Here is a 21173-nt window from a genome sequence, read left to right as displayed (position 1 = left end):
GAGGAAGCTTGTAGCATGGCAAAAGAAATGGGTTAAAAAACAGAAGGAAGAAGTCTTTCTCACCTTTTGATACCATCTCTCAGAACTACTCTGTGCAACTGTTCAAGGGAATCTTTGCCTGGTACTGTTGAAGGGCACATAAATGAGGCATTTGATAATGACAATGACATTTTGAAAAAAATGTAAAAGACCGTGCCAAACAAGATGTAGTGGTGCAGAGCTGTAATCCAATGACTCTGAAGGCTGAGGCAGGAGTACAAGGCCAACCTAGCCAACTTAGCAAGTGCCTGTCTCAAGAAACAAGAAAAGAGGCTATACCAAGTTAGGGTTGAAAAAACAACATGGTATCAAGTTAGCATCAGCAGGCAGGATTTGTGGCCTCTGATTTTTAGAAGCCACCAGTCTGGCTGGGAAAATGCTGTGGGAGACGCCACCCATAGTGATCTAATGAGCAGACACCAAATGATCCACTTCCTCAACCCTCCCAGGAAGGCAGTTTTCATGAAACAGTTCTAATAAAGTATGCAAGTTATGTGCTGGGCAGAATTTTTTCTTTACAGAACAGTGATCCAAAGAGGGCAATGGCTTTTCATTTTCTGCCCCCTATGGAAAATACAAATATCATTTCTTCTGGATACTAACACATTGGCTTCATTTTCAAAATGCATCACTTTATTTCCCCACCTGGTTGCCACACATTATAAAGCTTAAGCACGTGACAGTCACATGATCTCTTCAGTAAGCTCCAAGGCTCCTGTAAGCTTGCCTGGACTTCACAGCCAGAAGAGTCCTGAGGTTTCAAATATTAAAGCTTTCTCCACAGCCACAAGTTCCTTTGATATTTGGGTTATTGAAGACAAACTCACTGGATAATTTGTCTTCAACATAGTCCATTTCTGTTCCTAAAAGTGTCAGCTGTGCTTTCTTTTCGATGAACACTCTGACTCCTTGGGGAAAGAGAACATGTGTCATATGAAGCCCGCAGCCTGTGGAACCTGTGATCCAAAGCACAGCTGAACCCTAAATAGCAGCCACTAACAAAACTCAATAGGAAGCTTCTGAAGAGGTTTCATGATCTCCTCTAGAGGGTTATGCACTCAAGTTTCCCCACTTGAAACTAAGTCAAAACCAATTAGTTTAGACGATTCTACACAAGTAAATTTCGTGATAACTCTCTGCAAAGCTACAGTTTACCTTTCACTGTACTCATTTTTTTTCAATTTGCAACATGAAAAAATATGTACATTTTCAGTGACAGTTTTGTTTTTGTCGTGCTGAGGACTAAACTTAGACCCTTGTGCATGCTAGGCAAGCGCTCTACTACTGAGCCACACCCCCACCCCTTGCCAATAGTTTTGTAGAGATGTAGTCAATAATATTCATGGAAACCTTGCAATGCTATCTTACCTATACACTCAATCAACACATTGCCATGCCTAAAAATATGCAAAGGACTATTTTAATAAGACCAATCATGTGATAGTTCTGGTTATAGGTTGAAAAAAGTAATATTCCCTAATTATGTAGGTAGAAGTCAGCAGTTGGCAAATACAATCAGTTTAAGAGAGCTTTCCTTCTTATAAGAAATTGCATTATTACATAATATGAATTACACATAATCACAGGTCTTCTGTACGATGAAAATATTAAGGTTTATGAGATTTGAGTTGATCTTAAAAACAGTACATTTAAAAAGTCTTTACTGGTTAGTAAATTCAGTTTAGTAAAATGAAAGCACACTTCACATTCCACACCTTCCCCTCCCACAGGAATGGATGCATGCTAGCTAGGGACACCTCCAATGCACACAACCACTGCTGCAAACGCACGGACACTCAAGTTCCACCCAAGGGGTAGTCTTATTTATCTTGTTTTAAACAGGTTCCCATCACATCACTGGATTGGAACAGGGTTGCTGTCAAATAGAATCATGAAAACACTGAATATTTTAATAAAAATCCAGATTGAGAAATTCTTCAAAAGCATGAGTTGACATTACTTGATATCCATACAAAAATGGCTGGTTGGTTCACTTTGGAGTTTTAAGATCCTAAGGCCTTTCTGGACATAATGATGAGCTTTCAGAGTTTTCAAAATTTACCCAATGATCTCTCACTTAGTTACTAAGAGGACAGCCTCTGGAGAACTGACTGGGTTTCAATTTCACTAGACCACTTACTGTGTGACTCGAACAAATGATTTAACCTCCTCACGCCTCAGTTTCTTCATCAGAAACAGGGCTAACAGGTGTTGTTCTCATTCCAGGGCTGCGTACAGCATACAGGTCTGTCAGGCAGCACCTTTCCCCTCGCACTGCTTACATCATTCTCACTCTACACCTCACTCACCACACTGTGCAGGCTACAAATTTTAAGACAAAAAAAAAAAGCATCCAATAAAGTGAAACAAGCACTCACCGTCTTGAACAACTTCTTCATCAGAATCTCCTTTAGTCTTTGTATATTCTAGAGTGTAGGAAAGGCCATTACAGCCCCTGGTTCGGACACCGACTTTCAAACCTACCTAAAGAATAATTGAAAATATAAACTAAGTTTAATGTAGTACAAATTAAATAAGTATACTAACTAAAAGCTTGGCTATTATAACTATTCATTTTCTCATAGGCTAAAATATAAATATTGAATTTCTACTTATAAAATATCCCTGTAGGTAATTTAAATGTAATAGGGAACATTTTAAAAATTTAACTATTAGATAATCGTAACACTAGCAAGGATCCAAAAGGCAACTAAACAAAAAAAGCTAACTAAACAACCCCCAGCTATATACACACACAAACAATACAAAGAAGACAAACTCTACAGTCTAACAAAAGTTTCTCATTTTCTTCCAGTCCTGGTCATAACCAGAACACTTGTTATTATACCTAGACATCAAAACTTTACTCTTGATTTTGTTTATAAATCCAAGACATTATTCTCCCCTGGAATTCCCATTCTTAATTATCATTTGCAAGTAATACCCATTTAACATCCCACTGTACCAATGCATGTTAATTATGTCTTTGTTTTTGCTATGCTGGGGATTGAACCTTGGGACTCACCCATGTCAGGCAAATGCTTCACCATATCCCCCTTATGTTAACTACTTAGCCCTTACTATTAAAACTTAGGTTGGAAATAACTTTTAAGAAGGGAAGTTTTAGTAAAATCATTAAAAAAAAAAACTGATGACAGATGCTTTCTTTAAAATTGCACTTTCTTAAAACTGTCTTTGCTTCAGCTCATTCTGAGGTGTTCTTTTGCATTTCCCTTAGTTAGGGTCCCCCCAAGAGTCATGTGCTACCCTCTAGCAAGCATACTATCTCTATACAGGAGCCTTCATTCTAGGGCAGACCACACAAACATTCTCAAATATGTGAACGCAAAACACTGCAATCGATGGAAATGTAGGAATTTTATAAAGTCAGTTTGGGGGTGTAGCTAAATGGTAGAGGGTGTGAATAGCACATTTGATGTCCTTGACTCAATTCCAAGCACCACCAAAAAAACAATGATAAAAAAAGAAGTTTAAAAGTGGTCAAACAACACTTTCAAAATAGCAGTATCTTGGTGGGCATACTCTTGCTTGCCTGTAATCCCAGGTCTCTGGGAAGCTGAGCCAAGAGGATTTCAAGTTTGAGCCTAGGTTGGACAACTTAGGAAAACTATGTCTCAAAATAAAAAATTAAAAAAGGGGTAGAGACAGAGCTCAGTGATAAGGTCCTGGGTTCCACTCTCAGTACTGCAAAAAACTGAACAAAACACCCCAAATGAACAAACCCCCTCCAAAACCAATGTCTACCATAATGAAATTATCTAACAATATCTACTGACGTTTTCTACCCTGGAGCTTACTTTTTAAGTATGCAGTCAAAGTATTACAATCTTAAGTATCACTTCACCGTAAAGACTGATTCTCTGAAAAGAAGCAATGTGTGATTAAGTGGCCAGTTTTATTCACCTTCAGAGTCCCAATTTAAGGACATGTGAGAGAATTTCACATGCTCAAAATGTTGAAAAATTCCTGGGGCACATGTCATGACTATTTGTTTCACTTAGTTTTTATTTTTGTAAACAGGAAGAAGACTCAAAAGCAAGCAGAAGGCCAAATATCAGGAATGGAATACAGACATGTAAAAGTACATTTACTGGGCATGGTGGGGCATGCCTGTAGACCTTCCACTCTCGAAGGCTGAGGCAGGAAGACTGCAGTTCAAGCACAGCCTGGGCAGCTTAACAATTTAGTGAGAACTTGTCTCAAAATGAAAAATGGCTGGAGATGTATTTGAGCACAAAGGCCCTGGGTTCAATCCCCAGCATTGTAGGGAAAAATAAAAAGTTTTCGATAACGGGAATGTGGAAAAGAGATTGCTCATGCTATAAATTACACTTTTACTTCAGTATGAACATACATTCCTCAATGTGCAAACTCACTTCCTATTTCATTTGGTCACTTTATTCTCCAGTCACCAGACTATCTGAACCAGACTGGAACATCTGTTATGGACTCATCATATTTAGGAGGGAGCTGTGAACAATCCGATTATACTGTCATGCTGACTGTGCAGTGGAACACAGGAAACATGAGTCTTTTTGTTGTTATTCTTTCCACAGTCTTAATATTAGCTTTCTTTTCTTTTCTAGAGACAAGATCTCACTATATAGTTGAGGGTTCTGTGTGCCTGCTGCAGCACACATCCCACAGGTTTGCCACTACTTGTCTAGAACAATGGACCTGGCATACTACACCAAGAACTGTTGAATGTTTACGGCAACAATGAAAGAAAACTACCCGAAATGGCCTTTACTATGAGAAGCTGTTTAAGAAATCAAATCTGTTTATTAGTATGTGCTACACCTGCAGCAATGAAGGCGAAGGAAGATCTTCAGGTAAAGATACAGAAAGATCTTCAAGCTAATCACGGCAAGAAACAAAATGTAACCAGAGCATGTACAGTATGCCCTTGTCTACACAGGGAAAAAAAGAGACAGATACAAGAATAATAAGCACCATCTAAGCCAGTAGTTCCCCTTGGGGAGAGGTTTTTTTGTCTTAGCAAGAAAGAGGATGCTACTTGCACCTGACAGAGGCCTGCGATGCTGCCAAACATCTTAGGATCCACACTGAAACAGCAGTGTGGAGGGTGAGCAATCTCAAGTCTAGCCACAGCACATGCACGGACTATCTCTGGAAGGACACTGAGAGGCTGCTTCTTGAAACAGAGAATGACTATGAGGAGCCTGGGACTGACAGTAACTTCTTTTTCACTGAATATCCCACTCTCTATTATTTGAATTTTAAAATCATGAGAAGGGCTGCAGGTGTATCTCAATGGCAGAGTGCTTGCCTAGCTTGCCTACAGCTGTGGGTTTGACCCTCAGCAATTCAAAGGCAAATAAACAAATAAACAAAATAAATCCCCAATTATTTGAAACATATTGTTTAGCCCAACAAAACTTTTAATTTTCTACTGAATATTTCAGAGAGTTTACTTACATGCTCAGGCTTATCTTTAAGAAGTTGTTTTATCTTGTTTACTGCAGAAGGTGTCTGAAAAAAGAAAATGCCATTCAGTTTTTACAGTACCACAATTTTTACTCAAAGACACAGATTTACTAGTCTTTGCTCTGTCTTTAGCAAATTCACATGACAAATTTATCTTCCATTCACAAGAGGATACCTTGTGTATTTTGTTCACCAACACACGAACGCTACTCAACTAAAAGCACTCTTATTTGTCACAGTATTTTTTAGCAAACATTCTCTCAATCTTGCTCTGCAGTGCAGGTTAGCTCTGAGTCATATTCTTTTTGTATTATCTACTCACATCATGTGGGGGTTAACTGATTAATGGTCAACTTGAGTAGGGACGTCCAGCTGAATTGAATCGGTGTGGTTCTGGGCATGAAGACCCACTTAAGGAGGACTGTTGTCGGAATGGTATAAAGGAGAATGAGAGGGAAGGATTTCAGCTGATCGTCCTTGAAGGAACTTCGGCAGTTCTCTTTGGAGTTCTGGTCCTCGCCTTCACCCAGGAGAGCTGCTGTTCTCTTCCAAGGAGCTCTAGTCTTTGCCTCCACCTTCGGTGTCATCTCCTGACTTTTGGCGTAGATTCTTCAGCTTCCAGTGCCAGCCTTTCAGCCTACTGGCACAGACCCTTTAGCTTCGAGATCTCAAAGCCGACTCCTCCATCTTTTGTCATGGATCCTTCGGCCTCTTGATGTGGACTCCTAGGGAACACTGCCCTGGGCTGCAGGCCTTCAGCTGGATCCTTAGGCTCTTTAGCACAGGGACAGATATTTTGCACTCTTCTGCATCTGACTCTGGGTGGCCAGGGTAGGCCAATCTTGTACATTTCTGTGTCCTGCATTCAGTCTGATTCAGAGTATGTACAGTCTTGAGGAACCTTGCCCCAGCCCTCCAAGCTCTTGAAAGGACTAATACACATCACAAATGTAACTTTTGGGGGCACTTTCCTATTTTGTGCACCTGCATCATGCCCAGCAACAAGCACATTCCCAGACACCCAGAGGCCCCCAAACAGCTAACAAATGAAGCAGGTATCTCAGCAGAAAAGCCAACCTTCAGGTGTTTTTCCTACGGACATTAATCCTATTATTATCCCCCCTCCTCACAATCTATCCCAAATCCACCAAAATGCACAGCGAGAGGACAGTGTCACCAGCATGAACCAATCCAGGTGTGCTTCTCACAGCAGGCTCGCCACAGGCTCACAATGACGCTCAGTGTGGAGTGAACAGCTCAGACCTCTACGCAATTCAGGGATGAAAAGAAAACAGCAGTTGTGCTTTAATCTAGCCCAGGGTGTCAGCAGGTCAAGTAACCAAGTGCTCCTTCTTGGGAAAGGGGCCACTGAGAACAGACTGTCCAGGTGAATTCTTAGTCCACATCCTAGGCGCTCCCCCACAGTCAAATCACTGTGAAATGAAGATAAAGCACCTCTTCCTCAGGATTCCTGTGAAGATAAAATACTGAAACTCATGAAGGGGGTTCTGGTCCTTTTGTTAGGCACAAGGAGCTCAAAACAATAGTCACCATTCCTATAGTGAGTATGTCATAATGAGATGACGTTCTTTCTACCTCCTGTTTTATTAGTTCCTCTAGCTGCCAATGGTGGGGCGGTCCTTCAGTTCTTGTGCTGACACTTCACTGACTTGTGAAATCTCAAAGTCTGGGTATTCTGACCTATGACTTAGTAGTGAACTGCAGCCAGAACTCAAGCTTCTGCCGTTCCCACATCCTGAGGGACGACCTCAAAGTTAAGTTCAGTCAGATGCTAATATTTAAACAATACTGGACTCAATTTGGAAGGGTCATGAAACTGAAGCCAATTTATAACGCTGAAATCAGTATTTTGAAACAATTTAAGAACTGGTCGGGCATATGTGTGTAATCACAACTATTCAGGAGGTTGAGGTAGGAGGACTGCATGTTTGAAGGCAGTCTGGGTAATTTAGTAATACCCTGTCTCAAAATCATGTGCAGGAAGGGAGTTCAATTCCTAGCACTGAAAAAAAAAAAAGAAAAAAAAAAATAGAAAAGGAAAGAAAAATGGAAAAAAAAAAAACCCAATGCACTGCACTTAATAAAAATGGATAGTTGTTTTAGTTATTAATATATGATAAGTTACATGTTTTTTTTGAGAACACAGAGTACCAACCTAAAATAGTTACAGAAATGTTTCTTAAAGTGCTTATTTACACTTATAAATGATTACCACCAAAGGCCAGCTCTCTTCCATCTGTAGATTTTCATGGGCACATTTCCTACATGGGTGCTGAATAAATTAATCTACTATCAAACCAAAAATTTTTGCTAAGTTAAAAAGAAGGCATAGCTATGGGAAAATATGGGGAATTCAAATTCACTGCCTAATCCTGGCTGAAGGTAGCATGTCAGAGGTGGGAAAGGTTCATTACTGCAAGAGCTTAGCAGGAACAAACGGGGCTCGTACCAGTGTGCCAGGGTGCCACTGTGCCAGGGTGCAGGTGTGTTGTGGTGCTGGCGACTGAACACAGGCTGCGCTGAGCTGCATCCCATCCTTTTCTGTTTCACTTTGAGACACCATTTCACTAAGTTGCCCAGGCTTGGCTCAAACTAGCAATACTCCTGTCACCCTCCCAGAGTGCTGCGGTTTCAGGTGTGTGCCATCAGGCCTCACTGGTTCCAAGTGGCGTTCAAGTTATCTAATTTGGTTTTACAAAATAGTAGATGAGCAGTGATCTAGACATATGGTGAATGTTTAAATTAAAAAATTATTACAGTTTAAAATACTTGCTGTAAATCCCTCTCAAAATACTCTCCCTTGTTTCACACGCACACTACTGCTCTTGCTGCTCTGCACCTGTTCTGGAAGTCAGTCCTCTCATGGTATTCCGTTGTTCTCTTACTGCTGCCTCAATGTCCTGACTTGATTTAACATGCCCACCTTTCATGGTGCTGTGATTTGGGAAGAGCCAGAAGTCTCCTGTTGCCAGATCTGACTGGTGACTAAGGGGATGTTTCTAGGAGTCTGTCTTTCTGTTGAATGGCAACTGGCAGCAGCATTCACTGCAGTTCTAATCACACCTTGAAAAGACATAAATGAGGACTTCTAAAACTACTTGTGTTCAAAGTAAGGTGGAGTATTCTGAGGGGGGTTAATGGCAATGTGTCTTTTACTGAAGTTAAGTTTTTAAAAAATTATATATTCACCACATATAGTACTTTGATCATACTGCATATTTTATTCTTTTCTCAACTCCTAGTAGAATACATTTAAACACGATAAATAAAAGCTAGTCATGGAGAATGGTGCACTTATTACAAAGTTGCTGATGCCCACATCTTACACTGAACACCACTGGAGGGAAAAGTAATATTAAATAAGAATTGGTGCTGGAAAGTGTTATTATAGGAACAAAAACTGCATCTAATTTTCCTGTGGCACATGAAAACCAAACATACTACACTGGGGTACAGTTAGTAAGTACGGATAACCCAGCTAAGTTCTCAACCAAGGGGAAATGACAGTTCTGATGATTTTTGAAGTAACTAATATGCTTTTTCAAGACAAGTCAAAATGGCTGAAAAATGAACATCTGAGATTTTTTTTAAAAAACTCTAGATTAAAAAGAACATTTTTGCATCTCAGTACCAGGCAGACACTAAAGGTCCTATTTGGCTCTACTTATTTCTATTTGCATAATCTGACAACTTTTTTCTCAGATAAAATGAATCTGGAAACAGCATAAAATATTTCAATGAACAAGCTGCAGGGCCCAGCAGCCTTCTAATACCAATGCTCTCTCTAGACAACCAGGAAACCCATACTTTCCCAAGAAACTGATGTGCAACTAATGACTCCTTTTCTTTTTTCTTTTTTTTTTTTTGAGACAGGGTCTTGCTCTGTAGCCCAGGCTGTCCTCAAAATTGTGGCAATCCTCCTGCTTCAGCCTCCCAAATACTGGGATTACAAGTGTGTGCCACCATGCCTGGCCTATGACTCTGTAAATTCATCTGTGATTTGGTCTGTGAATTAAAATTGAAGAAATTCTTGAAATCCACTGAGATTTAATGATGGCTTTTAACCTACTCATATCCAAATCACAGGAATGTGATTCTTGTTTTTTTAATTAATTTTACTGGCACATTTAAGGTACACAATATGACATTCATCATTGGAAATTTGCACCTTTACATAATCCATCTTGGTTCTTATTTTTTAGGAACGTGATTCTTTAGTGAGAAAATATCTTTAAGGTATTTTGGTCCACTTAAAAATATTATCTTCAGGCTGCTTTCATTGTCAAAATTGTAGGAAAAGGCACTGTAGATCAACCTATTTCATAGCAACATACTTTTGACTTTTCCCAATGCCATAGGGTTTCTATTTCTTGTAGGAGAAACATTTTATTCTCAAAACTGTATTTCCTTAAGTTATCCTGTAGACAGTTTTCATTTTGAAATAAAACTTGAAGTTGCTTTATGATTACATATACTAAATATGTGCCAACAACTACAAGCTACTTTAATTAATCTGATTACAAACCTGGTGTTTCAATGTTTAAGATGGTAGAAAAGGTCAGCCAATGCACAAGCTACAGTAACTGCACTGTTTAACAGTGATGGCTACAACTATGGTATTTTCCTTTGGTTTCTTCCTGTGCATGCATAAATACACATATATAATGTTTGTAACCTAGTAGACAGAATTCTGTAGTCTCTATGAAAAAAATTTACATTATTTTCTCATTTGATACATGGTAATCAACTCACTTTCATTGTTGACTGAGTACCTTCCAGGTGTCTGATGTTTTTGTATCATCTTTTTATTCTTACAAGGGTGTGATTTACATATTAAAGATTATATAAATTGCATAAATATAAAATCTTAAAAATTTACAATGAGTCTTAGTATTTTACCAAGATCTACTCTAGTGTGTTATGCAGACCACGTCACGTTTTCCTTTTGATTTTGGTGCTGAGATTGAACCTGGGACGTTGCGCATACTAAGCACTTGGCTTACCCCTGAACATCACTCCTGGTCCTATGCCCATGTTTCTCATAATGGAGAATAACATATCCTAAGTTGCCTTCATGTACAAATTTTAGTTTTTGGTCACTGTTTCAAGGACTTCTGGTTCTAGCCCAATGAATTAGCAGCTTATTAAAAGTTTAGTATTTCTCAGCCTTTCTCACCAGGTTCCAGTAAAAGTTAAGCCCTAAGGCACCATCTGTCCATATGAAATTAACTTCTCTCCATGTCAAAAATACACCGACTATGCACATCATTCTCTCACAGAACTTTGTGCTTTGGGCATAGTGTGAGACATCTCTAAATCTTAAATTTGGGTTGAACTAATTGTTTTCTGCAATGATAACAATAAAGGTATGTGCCACCTGGGTAGTGTTCGAGCTTTTCTTTAATATCTTACTCTTGCTCCTACAAACTGGATTCCATCTGTCAGTTCCTGAGTATGGAGTATATCAATTCCTAGGTGGTAGTGAAGGGGACCCATGCTCCTAGGATGTTTTCCTCAGGTGCTCAGGGTAATTCATGTTAATGGGGGTTGGAGCTTTAAAGTATCCTATCAAGGAACCAGCCCTGTTTCATGGGCAGCTTTCGCCAGCATTAAACCTCTCCCTCCACCAATCCACCAATCCCTCTAGGACTAACACTGGTTAATGCAGATAATTTGGTGCTGACAACATCTTATCACAGTTTCATGTCCTTAATCACTTTTCCTGGCCTCCTGCTGACCTCTAGTAGACTCAACCAGTGTAACACTTTTCAAATACTGCAACAAGGCAAATACCTGATGTCAAAAATTTATGTACACAAGTAACATCCCTTGTTTCCAGTTTTACTGAATTATCTTTACATTTGCTGTTTTCTGTTCTCCACTCATTATGCCTTTGATCTCATCACTACTTCTGCACTCGATGCAACATGGTGGGATTAAAACTGTTTTTGAAACACCTGAAAACTAAGCACCAACACCAATACATGCCATACAGGTGTCTTGAGATGAGGATATATATGCTAGGGTAAAATGACTATGAGCCCACTAACACAGGCCATGTGGGAAAGCAGCATTAACATACTCTTTTTTTTTCCTCCTGCAAGTTCCTAAGGAACTCCTAGAGCTTATAAAGTCACCCTTAAAACTAAGCAGAATGAGTTAATTTTACGACAGAGCCCCTCAACAGCCTTGTGACTGACAATTAGTACAGAACAGGCAAGCAAGCAGACTGAGGCCTCAGAATGTGAGATGTGTTTATAGATATTTCTTACAAGAATAATAGCTTCGTTAGCTACTGTGATAAAAACAGCATGGTACTGGCAAAGAAACAGACCCGAGGATCAGCGGAATAGATTAGAAGATGTAGAAATACCTCCAGACATACTCAGCTACCTCATCTTTGGAAAGATAGCCTATTTAATAAATGGTGTTGGAAAACCCGGAGTTCAACCTCCCAAAGATTAAAACTAGATCCATACCTATCACCGTGCACTAAAGTAAGATCAAAGTGGATTAAAGATCTAAATATTAAGACAGAAACACTAAACTTTCTGGGAGATAAGTTAGGCAGAACTCTTGAAGACTTCGACATAGGAAAAGACTTTATGCTTCAGTAACACAGGAACTAGCACAAAGAATCAACAACCGGGATCTCATCTTATTAAAAAGATTCTGCACTGTAAGAGAAACCACCAACAGGGCTAGGAGACAACCTACAATGTGGGAAAAAATTTTTAGCAGCTGTACTTTAGATAAAGGAGTACTATCTAGAATATATAAAGAATTGAAAAAAATTCAAAGACCCAGTTCAAAAATGGGCATCTGAAATGAACAGATATTTCCCAGACAAAGAAGTAAAAGCAGCAAATAAATATATGAAAAAATGTTCAACATCACTGGTCATTTGAGAGATGCAGATGAAAACAACACTGAGATTTCACCCCAGAAAGAATGGCTGCTATCAAGAAATCATCCAATAACAAACGCTGGTGGGGGTGTGGAGAGAAAGGAACCCTTCTCCATTGTTGGTGGGAGTGCAGACTGCCTGGTGCAACCATTGTGGAAATCTGTATGGAGATACCTCAAAGAACTAGGACTAGAGGTCCCATTTGACCTAGCTATTCCCCTGCTGGGTATCTTCCCCAAAGAATTAACAAGAATCATACCACAGCAATATATGTGCATCCATGTTTATAGCAATACAGTTTGTAATAGGTAAAGCTTGGAAACAGCCCAAATGCCCATCAACTGGAAACCGGATAAAGATGTGGGGGATTTTTTATAAAATGGAGTACTACTCAGCCATAAAGAATGAGAAACTAGAGACATTTATAGCGAAATGGATGCATATTGAGGCCGTACTCTTAAAGTGAAATAGGACACACGTGTGTAAATAATGAATAGTTTCTCTAGTGTGAGAAACTGAAAGTATAAATCAGGGTTAAAAATGATAAAAACAAATAATTGATAATTTGAAATAGGAAGAAAAGGTCCAAAGGGGTAGGGTTGGTGGGAGTGGAAGGGGAAAGGAAAGAAGGGAATGGCAAAATTACAAGAAAAGAAAAAAAACAATGGAAATGAAGTCTATGTAAATAGAGAAGGGTGGAGGGGGTGAAGGGCGCACAGGTAATGGGGAAAAAATAAGAACCAAGATACATCATGTACAGGTACAAACACCCAATGATAAATGTAAATGTATTGTATACCTAAAATGTACCAATAAAAGAATTTAACGAAAATAAAAAGAATAACAGCTTTGTCTACAGCTGTGTCTGTGGAGGGTGGGCACTGTGACTTATTTCTTGTCCTGAAATATAGGTCTGGATAAGTGCCTGCTGAACTAGAAGGAATGGAGAGGACTGGCTGACTCAGAAGTTCTGAAGAAACAGCTAACAGGAAAATGGTGAAGAAAAAAGAAAAGGCAAAAAAACTGTATCCTTCAACTTTTCCTGGCTCTACCATTATTGGTAGAAGAATTCTTCTGAAATCTGAATAATTTTTTCTGAGACTGAAACAAAACACATTCTAGATTCCATGGCGTATTTGCCGGAGACAAAAACAGGCATGTTACTAAGGGAAAAGTACAAAAAAGTAGGATGTATAATTAGGATAACCTCAAGGGCCTAAAAACATTCATCTTTCCTCTATTTTGCTTCAATTAATTTCCTAGCAATAGGCCTTATTATGGCATTAGATGAAACAGACTCCACGTTTCAACTTAAATCATCTGATTCCCTGTGTCTACGTGAATGCCCGCACCAAGACCGGGTATGTGAGAATACTGAACCGATCCTAACGTTGCCTGTCTGGGTAAATGTGTTGGAACTACACAGAGATAAGAGCTGCACAACAGTATGAATCTTCTAAATGCCACTGAATTATACCCTTTAAAAGGGTAATTCTATGTGGATTTTCTCTTGTCTGAAAAAAACTGCACAAGCTGAGGCACGATCTCAAGTTCGAGCTCAGCCTGGGCCAACTTAGCAATTTAGAGAATGCGTTTAAAAAGAGAAAGAGAGAAAAGAAAAAGGGGGTTGAGGATGTAGCTCAGTGTGAGGGTTCAAACCCCAGTACCGCCCATCAACAAACCATCCCCGCCCAGCACCGAGGGCCGGAGCCCGCCTCAGCACTCCCCCCGGCCCTGAGGCTGTTTCGGTGCCCTCCGCGTCCGACCTTTGTCCCAGAAAACGCTGGGAGCGCAGCGCGCACACAGCACTCTTTGTTCTAGACACCCTGCGAGACAGGAGGCTAAGAGGTGCGGAGGCCCGCCTGTGGGGACCCCAGCAACGCCCAGCGCGTCCCAGCCCGGCCCAGTTCGCCCTTCCGCGCTCCCCAGCTAGCCCCGGGCGCGCAAGGCCCGTCGGGAAACGTAGTTCGGGGCGCCCACTGCAGCAACCCCGCCCGGGGCTTGTTTACAGAGGCCACGGGGGCTGGCAGGGACCCTGCGGGGAGCTCGCGGCCACACCCGGACATGCCCGCGGCCTGCTCTCGTCGCTGTGACCTCCCCTCGCGGAGGGCAGACTAGCGTCCATGTCATGGCCTGCCGCGCGCCGCGTGCACTCACCAGCGTGAGGGCGGCGCGGGTGGGCTGCAGTTTCCTCTTGCTCACAGCCCGGACGGTGGCCCGAACTAAGGAAGCAGACATCTTCGCCGTCCGGGCGCCCGGCTCCCGCGGGCCTGACCTTAGACCCCTCAACCTCTCTCCATGGACACGGCGGACGCATTGACGCCACAAGCACCGCACGCGCCCCAGGCCCCTCCCCACACTGCCATTGGGCGGGTCGTGAGTGACGGGCCGGGCGGGACGTGCGTACGGGGCGGGTGGGACGTGCGTGCGGGGCGGGCGGGACGTGCGTGCGGGGCGGGGCTTGGATGCCTATTGCAGACAGCGCTCTAGCTCCGCTGGCGGTCGTTGCTGTGACGACGCGGGCGGGCACGTGGTTGCTGGGTGCCGGTGCAGAGAATGAGCTGGAAGCCATGCAAGTCTGGAACAGGGTCCACTGAGCCAGGTTGCCTTGCCCTTGGCCTCCCGCAGGCTCGCCGCGAGGGGAGTAGCTTTTCCGGTTGAAGGGTGCAGAAGAAAGTCCGCGCGGTTCGGGGAGTGTCTGCTCTGGCGAGAACGGGTCAAGGGCGCAGACGCAACACCCATTTCCCTTGTGAGCCGGTACTTAAGAGCGCAGACTGCCAAGGGGTTGTACATACTTCATCCCCACCGTGCTGTGCTGCTGGGCTGCTTCAGGGTGTGACTAAAGCTGTTTTCCTTCTGGTTCTGGACGTGAAACCTGACTCCACTATAGGAAGAGATTGGTCATCCTGCGTACGTTTATTAGGGGAATCGTCACATTTATAGAGAGCACCTACCAGTCAGTATACATGAGCCCTCGTCCTGGTGCTGAGGGGATAATTATGTCTAATTAAGCAGTTATTCCTGAGCGCCTGCATTGTACCTGGCCGTGCACAGGAAGTCAGGTAACCAGGCTAGGCTCAAACTTGGAATCCTCCAGCCTCAGCCTCCCAGAATGCTGGGGTTACAGGCGTACGACGTCACACTGGCTCTTTTTCAATATTTTTGATAAGGAAAGAACGGATAGACGTTTTTAGAGGCTGATCTTCTAGAGCCTACAAGGTCTGAAAGCCTAGTTTAAAATAGGCAAATAGTTCTGTCTTCCTGTTATGGAAATACAGTCGTTTTAGCAGCATTTTTCTCTATAAACTCCAACTGCGCACAGAAGAAACTGGGATCGAGAGGTGGTAGGGAGGTGAGTTTGTCTCTTGGCCTCATCTTGATTAGCTGGGTGATTTGGATAAAGCATTTGACTTTTTTTTTTTTTTTTTTTTTTGGTTCCGGGGATCGAACATGGTTCCTTGGGCTTGTGCAGCCGGCGGAGAAACCACTGACCTAAATCCCCGGCCCAGCCATTTTACTTTTTAAAAGATCGTGTATGGCTTTTATTCTTTTTAGTGTTGTGACATTTTACTTCTCTGCTTCTGCAGATACTATGAAGATTAAATGAGTTAATAATGAAAAACCCTTAGAAGAGAGCATGGTACAGAGCGGTATTCAACAAACGCTCTAATTGTTCATAGACAATAACGATGCCACAGGTGAAACTATGTGTGTTATTATCGATGGACAGACTTGTCATGCGTTTGTCAGAGCCCATACAACGTACAACACAGAATGAACCCTAGTGTAAACTAGACTCAGTGATAGTGACATGTCTATGCAAGTTTATCCATGGAGCTGAGCGCTATGGTGTAGAATGGTAATGGAGGAGGTTGGCGCTCAGGAGGAGTGGAAAAGTCAGGAAATACATGAAATTCTGTCCTCTCTGCCCAGTTTTGCTATGAACCTAAAACTGTTCTAAAACTAAAATTTATTAATAAGAGATGCCATGTATCATATTTTCATTTATTGGCATGCTGTACAGTTGTGTGAACTTTGCAGTTTTGAAAGACAGTTTTTTGTTCTTTTTTTGCATTACTGAGAATTGAGCTCAGGGCCTTTGTACTGGTGAGCTCCATCTCCAGGCCTCTGTTAATTTTTTATTTTGAGACAGGGTCTTGCTAGTCGCTGAGCTGCGCAGGCTAAATTTGAATTGTGATCCTCCAGCCTTTCAGAGTGCTAGGTTTACAGGCTTGCGACACCATTCCCAACTGGCATGTGGCAGGGTTACAAGTTTGAACCCAGCTTGGGCAACTGAGCAAGACCCTGCCTCAAAGAAAAGGGGGGCGGTCTGTGGAAGGCTCCTGGGTTTAATCCCCAGTACCACAAGACAAACACAAAATTGAGCACATCATCTGCCAGCTGCCCAGCCATGAATTGGGTAGTGCAGAAACAATTTACAAATGGTGCTAAATCTCAAGACTAGTCTAATGCATTACATGCTACTTAAAAAATCTAGTCCAAAATTTCTTGATTCAGGATCATGTGTATGTTTAAAAGCCTTTACTCTTTAATTCCCACTGTTCAGTTTTTTGCTTGATTAGGTGTTTTGTCCATAAGCATTACATTACATTACATAATACTTGCCAGTGGATCAGGCATACCTAATGTCATTGGAAACTGAAACAGGCCCCTGAAATAACTTATGTTACGAAGATTCTCATGATAAAAAGTATGTATGTGAGCTTTATCTCAGAGAAACACCTGTCTTATAGTACAGAGATGAAGCGGGTATGGGAAGTGCTGGAGGAGTCTGCAGTTCACAACCTGTAACCACTTTCAGGTGTCTGCTAATGTTAGCTTGTGTAAGGGAGATGCTCGATACTGTTCTTCAGAATTTAGTTTCAGTTTTAAACAACGAAGTGTTTTTTCTCCAGTAAGATCTCCCTTGATCTTGACAACTCTGGAAGGGCAGGTATGACTTCCATTTTATAGGATGGGAATGATCTGCCCAGGATTTATGAGGCTTGTTGTACAGCTGGAAAACTGGCAGGGCTGGACCCTACCTAAGTCTGGAGTTTTACTTGAAGTGTGACTTTTTTGACTGATGCTGTCCAAATATGCCTGGTTTCAAAGAAAGTATTCTGAACATTTCTTAATTTTATTGAGGGTATTGTTTTAAATTGAGTGTGTGTGTGTGTGCTTGTGTGTGCACAGCTGTAACATTGTAAACCCCACTGATCCATCTGTCCAGGATTTTTTTTGTTTTGGGGGAAAGATCATTCTTAAAATGTGAAGCACATTTCAAAAGGAAAAATAAAAATGAGTCATCTAAGAACACTTAAAATTGCTTCTTGGCCTTTTGGCTAATATCATGTGTAGAATACTTAAAAACATCTTTAAGCCTGTACATTGCTAATACTGTCCACACTAAGCAAAGGATTTTGACTAGACTGAAGTCTCCTGATCACTGCTATAAAAATTGATTTTATAGCTGGGTGTGGTACACACCTGTAATTCCAGGTACTTGGGCTGGGGATGCAGCTATATCCCCTCCTGCACCCCCAAAAGAAAAGGACTTTATGTTTTTGTTTGTTCCTGAGAAAAAGTGCCAAGGAGGATCTTGGTAGTGGGGTACTGGTGGTGCTTGTTACGACAGATGTGCCAGCTGTATTCAAAAGATAGGCTACGCCCTGCGCCCTGCACACTGGATGCAGCACAGATGCCCCCATGTCCCAGCTGGTGTACTCTGACAAGCATCCATAGGAATGGCCAAGAGCAATCCATTCTCTAGAATGCTTCTCACTACTCAAATGCTACTTACTGTGCTCTAGATCCAGTGTGAGGAATCAAGACATTTCAAACCCAAATACATCGGGCAGAATGTACTGTAGGAATCAGAATAAAATCTAGGAACTTTTTAAAAAAATATTAAAAAATTGTTTCTATGAAAATAAGTTACAGGAAGAGGAAAAAAGGCAGGTGAGTTAAGTTAAAAAAAAAATGGAGGGGCCGGGGATTCAGCTCAGTGGTTCCGCTGCCTGCCTGGCAAGCACAAGGACCCAAGTTCCATCCCTGGTACCAAAAACCCCCCAAAACCTGGAAGTAAAATGACAAAAATTGTGAGAAGTAGCAGCAGAGTGACACTAAAAGGCCAGTCATGTGGAGATTGAACTTGAGAAGTTTTCTAGCATGATGAAAAGCAAAGGTCATGGAGGGTGGGAGACTGACAAAAATGCTATCTAAAAACTAAGAAGATTCTCAAAAAAAAAAACCTCACTGGAGGGACATTTCTATGTCGAGGCAGTTTTCTTAATTACAAATAAACACACAGGAACACCCAAACAGAAAACTAAAGCCAACAAGGGAACACAAGTTAGGCTGGTCTTGACTTCTCTTCTGTGATAATGGCAGAAGACAGCAGAAAAGGGTGACAGGCTGTTCAGTGACCAGAGCTGGCTGCCCAGCTCACATGCCTGAAGGCAAAAAGAAACCAGTTCCACAGCTGAGAAAAGTCACTCAGAGCTATCAGCGTGGGCTGTGCGACCCACGAGTGTGTGCAAACTACTTAAGGAACAACTGCTTTATTTTTTTGCCATAATTTGCAAATTCTAAAGTTCTTAATTTTGATACAATTCTTCTGTAGCTATATAGTCTCAATTAGTTTTTTTCCTTCTCTCGGTACAGTATTAGGGATTGAACACAGGTCCTTTGCAATGAGCCCCCAGCCTTTTGTACTTTGAAGCAGTCTTGCTAAGTCATTAAATTGCCCAACATAGGATTGAATTTGTGATCCTTCTGCTTCAGCTTCCCAGAATTCCGGGATTACAGGTGTGCACCGCCACACACCTGGCTCAACACATTTTCTAGGCACACAGGCATGGTGCTTTGAGTCTGCTCATGGCTGGCACTGCGTCTCCAGCCCTTCTGCTGTCCTCAAGCTTAGCCTGTGGGGTATGCACGCCCTGCACTAGCACACAATGTGAAGGGCACAAGTGCAAGAGGACTCTGTGTGCAGCCTATTAGAGAGGGCGGATCTGCATGGGGCCTACTCCAGAATTTATCTTCCTAATGACATTTAGGGCTCTTTCATTAGAAAGTAATGTGGATAAACTTACAGGTTGAAACTTTGATTTTATTTCAAAATGATAAAGCGAGGCATAGTTTTGACCACGCAGTACTTTGGAAAAGCTTATGACATTAGAGAAACAGTCCCGGGAGGATTCCAGTCAGACCTAGGTGAGTGAGCACACTAGTGACTGGCCCAGACATCTCTTCCATCTTCGGGGTCTTTAAAAGTTCGCCACCCTAATTTGTGAATATCAGAAAAAGTAAAAAAAAGTACTTTTGTCAATGTTTCTTTTAAAATGACAGGAAACAGGGCCACTTGTTTTCCTGATTTCATTTTTTCTGAGCATAAGAGTTCTGTTGATTTAGCAGTAAACACCCAGTGCCCCGTCAGTGGCACTGCGCATGTGCACCCACAGAGGGCTCCCATAAATAGGTCTCAGGTCATGTTCACTTCTACAAAGAGCATGAAAGAAACGCTCGTAAATGTAAGTACAGTAGTAGCAGTTCACACATATTTGATACCTTCCACACAAGGATTCAGTAAACATCAATAAATATAATTTCCCTCTTCAAAACAAGGGATTTATAGGAAAAAAGGAGTTAATGTACTTGGGGGTTTATCAGCACACCATTTTTCATGTGCTTTGAAAGAATTAAAAACCATGAAGCTATATTCATTGAATACTGGCCCACAGTTACATTTTTTTCTTTTAACCTGGCTTAAATACATACATCATGGCTTTCTATTAAAATCCTTACATCTATGGGGATTGGTGGTATATAAGACTATATTAAAAATTTTTTTCCTCATTAACAATTTCATTATATTAAAAAAAATCTGACATTTCCCTAGAATGTGAAGTTGAAGCCTGATCTATGCTGCTATGTCCTGTGAAATGAACCTGATTTATGAGTGAATACGGACGCCTGAGTGCCAGGTATAGTGCTGTGCCTTCCTCCCCTCACGATTCCTGTGGGCTCCTCTTCGCTGAGGCTTTTCCCTGAGTCGTGTATTTACTGGAAAGGCTACCTAGAGGAGGGGAGAGAAAAAACCCAACAGTCAGTGAAGCCAGCCTCACCTGGCCAGAGTTGTAAAATTACTTCTTATTGTTAATTATTCATAGCTTTCACACTTGACATGGACACTTGTTTGGAATCAAGTAATTAGCCTATATTAAAAAACGTATAACACAGTGTATTAACATTCACTTAGTTAATTCTTTCTAAATGCACACAAGTTGCTAGAGTGGCATTGTTGCAATGCATCTGCCTGTGCCCTTTTTCCATGTGGGTGCAGAGGGTCAGATGAACCTGACCTTTCAAAGGCTCTATTTCAACAGACCAGTGTTCCTCACTGGCAACTAACAGTATAGACTGTGAAGAACTCTCTGCTCAGAAACTCTGCAGATACAAAGCTGTGTATGGTGACAGTGCAGTAGTAACTTACAGATATTAAAGAAAAAATGAATTATATTTACAAGTAAAGGAAAGACATGAAGATTGCTAATTAAACCACAGCATAACACACTTACTAAATTTTGTCCTGAAGTTTGAACAAATAAAGCAATGAAACAGAAGAGCTGAAAAATTCTTAGGATACTATGTATTCCAAGGTACTAATATAATTTTTAATGGGGAGAAGTTGTCTTCCTTCCCCAAGCTATAGTTCCATTTTCATCAAATTACA

At 41.4% G+C, this 21173-nt stretch overlaps 2 protein-coding genes and 1 long non-coding RNA gene across 17 annotated transcripts in view; 1 reads left to right on the top strand and 2 right to left on the bottom strand.

The window, feature by feature from the left end:
• Positions 1-10910, top strand: part of LOC101697576 (uncharacterized) — a 126250-nt gene extending 115340 nt beyond the window's left edge. For all 4 annotated transcript variants that reach the window (XR_015448795.1, XR_015448794.1, XR_015448793.1 and 1 more), the window contains one exon: positions 4081-10910. This is a non-coding gene — a long non-coding RNA (uncharacterized LOC101697576). The remainder of the gene's footprint in view (positions 1-4080) is intronic.
• Positions 651-14802, bottom strand: Isca1 (iron-sulfur cluster assembly 1). The gene is made up of 4 exons (XM_004862467.3): positions 14594-14802; positions 5500-5553; positions 2418-2523; positions 651-947 (listed from the first exon to the last, which is right to left on the bottom strand). The coding sequence occupies exons 1-4, from the start codon at positions 14672-14674 to the stop codon at positions 799-801; spliced, it is 390 nt and encodes a 129-aa protein (XP_004862524.1). The 5' UTR covers positions 14675-14802; the 3' UTR covers positions 651-798.
• A 4727-nt stretch (positions 14803-19529) lies between these two features.
• Tut7 (terminal uridylyl transferase 7) overlaps positions 19530-21173 on the bottom strand; it is a 64351-nt gene continuing 62707 nt past the window's right edge. For all 12 annotated transcript variants that reach the window (XM_087204827.1, XM_087204833.1, XM_087204835.1 and 9 more), the window contains one exon: positions 19530-20516. In XM_087204827.1, the coding sequence (XP_087060953.1) occupies positions 20449-20516 (68 nt within the window). In that variant the 3' untranslated portion in view covers positions 19530-20448. The remainder of the gene's footprint in view (positions 20517-21173) is intronic.

Source organism: Heterocephalus glaber, unplaced genomic scaffold (genome assembly GCF_053883595.1).
Source record: "Heterocephalus glaber isolate CG9 unplaced genomic scaffold, H.glaber_assembly_v1.0 deba00000546, whole genome shotgun sequence".
Taxonomy (NCBI): Eukaryota; Metazoa; Chordata; class Mammalia; order Rodentia; family Bathyergidae; genus Heterocephalus; species Heterocephalus glaber.
Note: the sequence above shows the minus strand (reverse complement) of the source record. Positions and strands in the feature narration are given on the sequence as shown.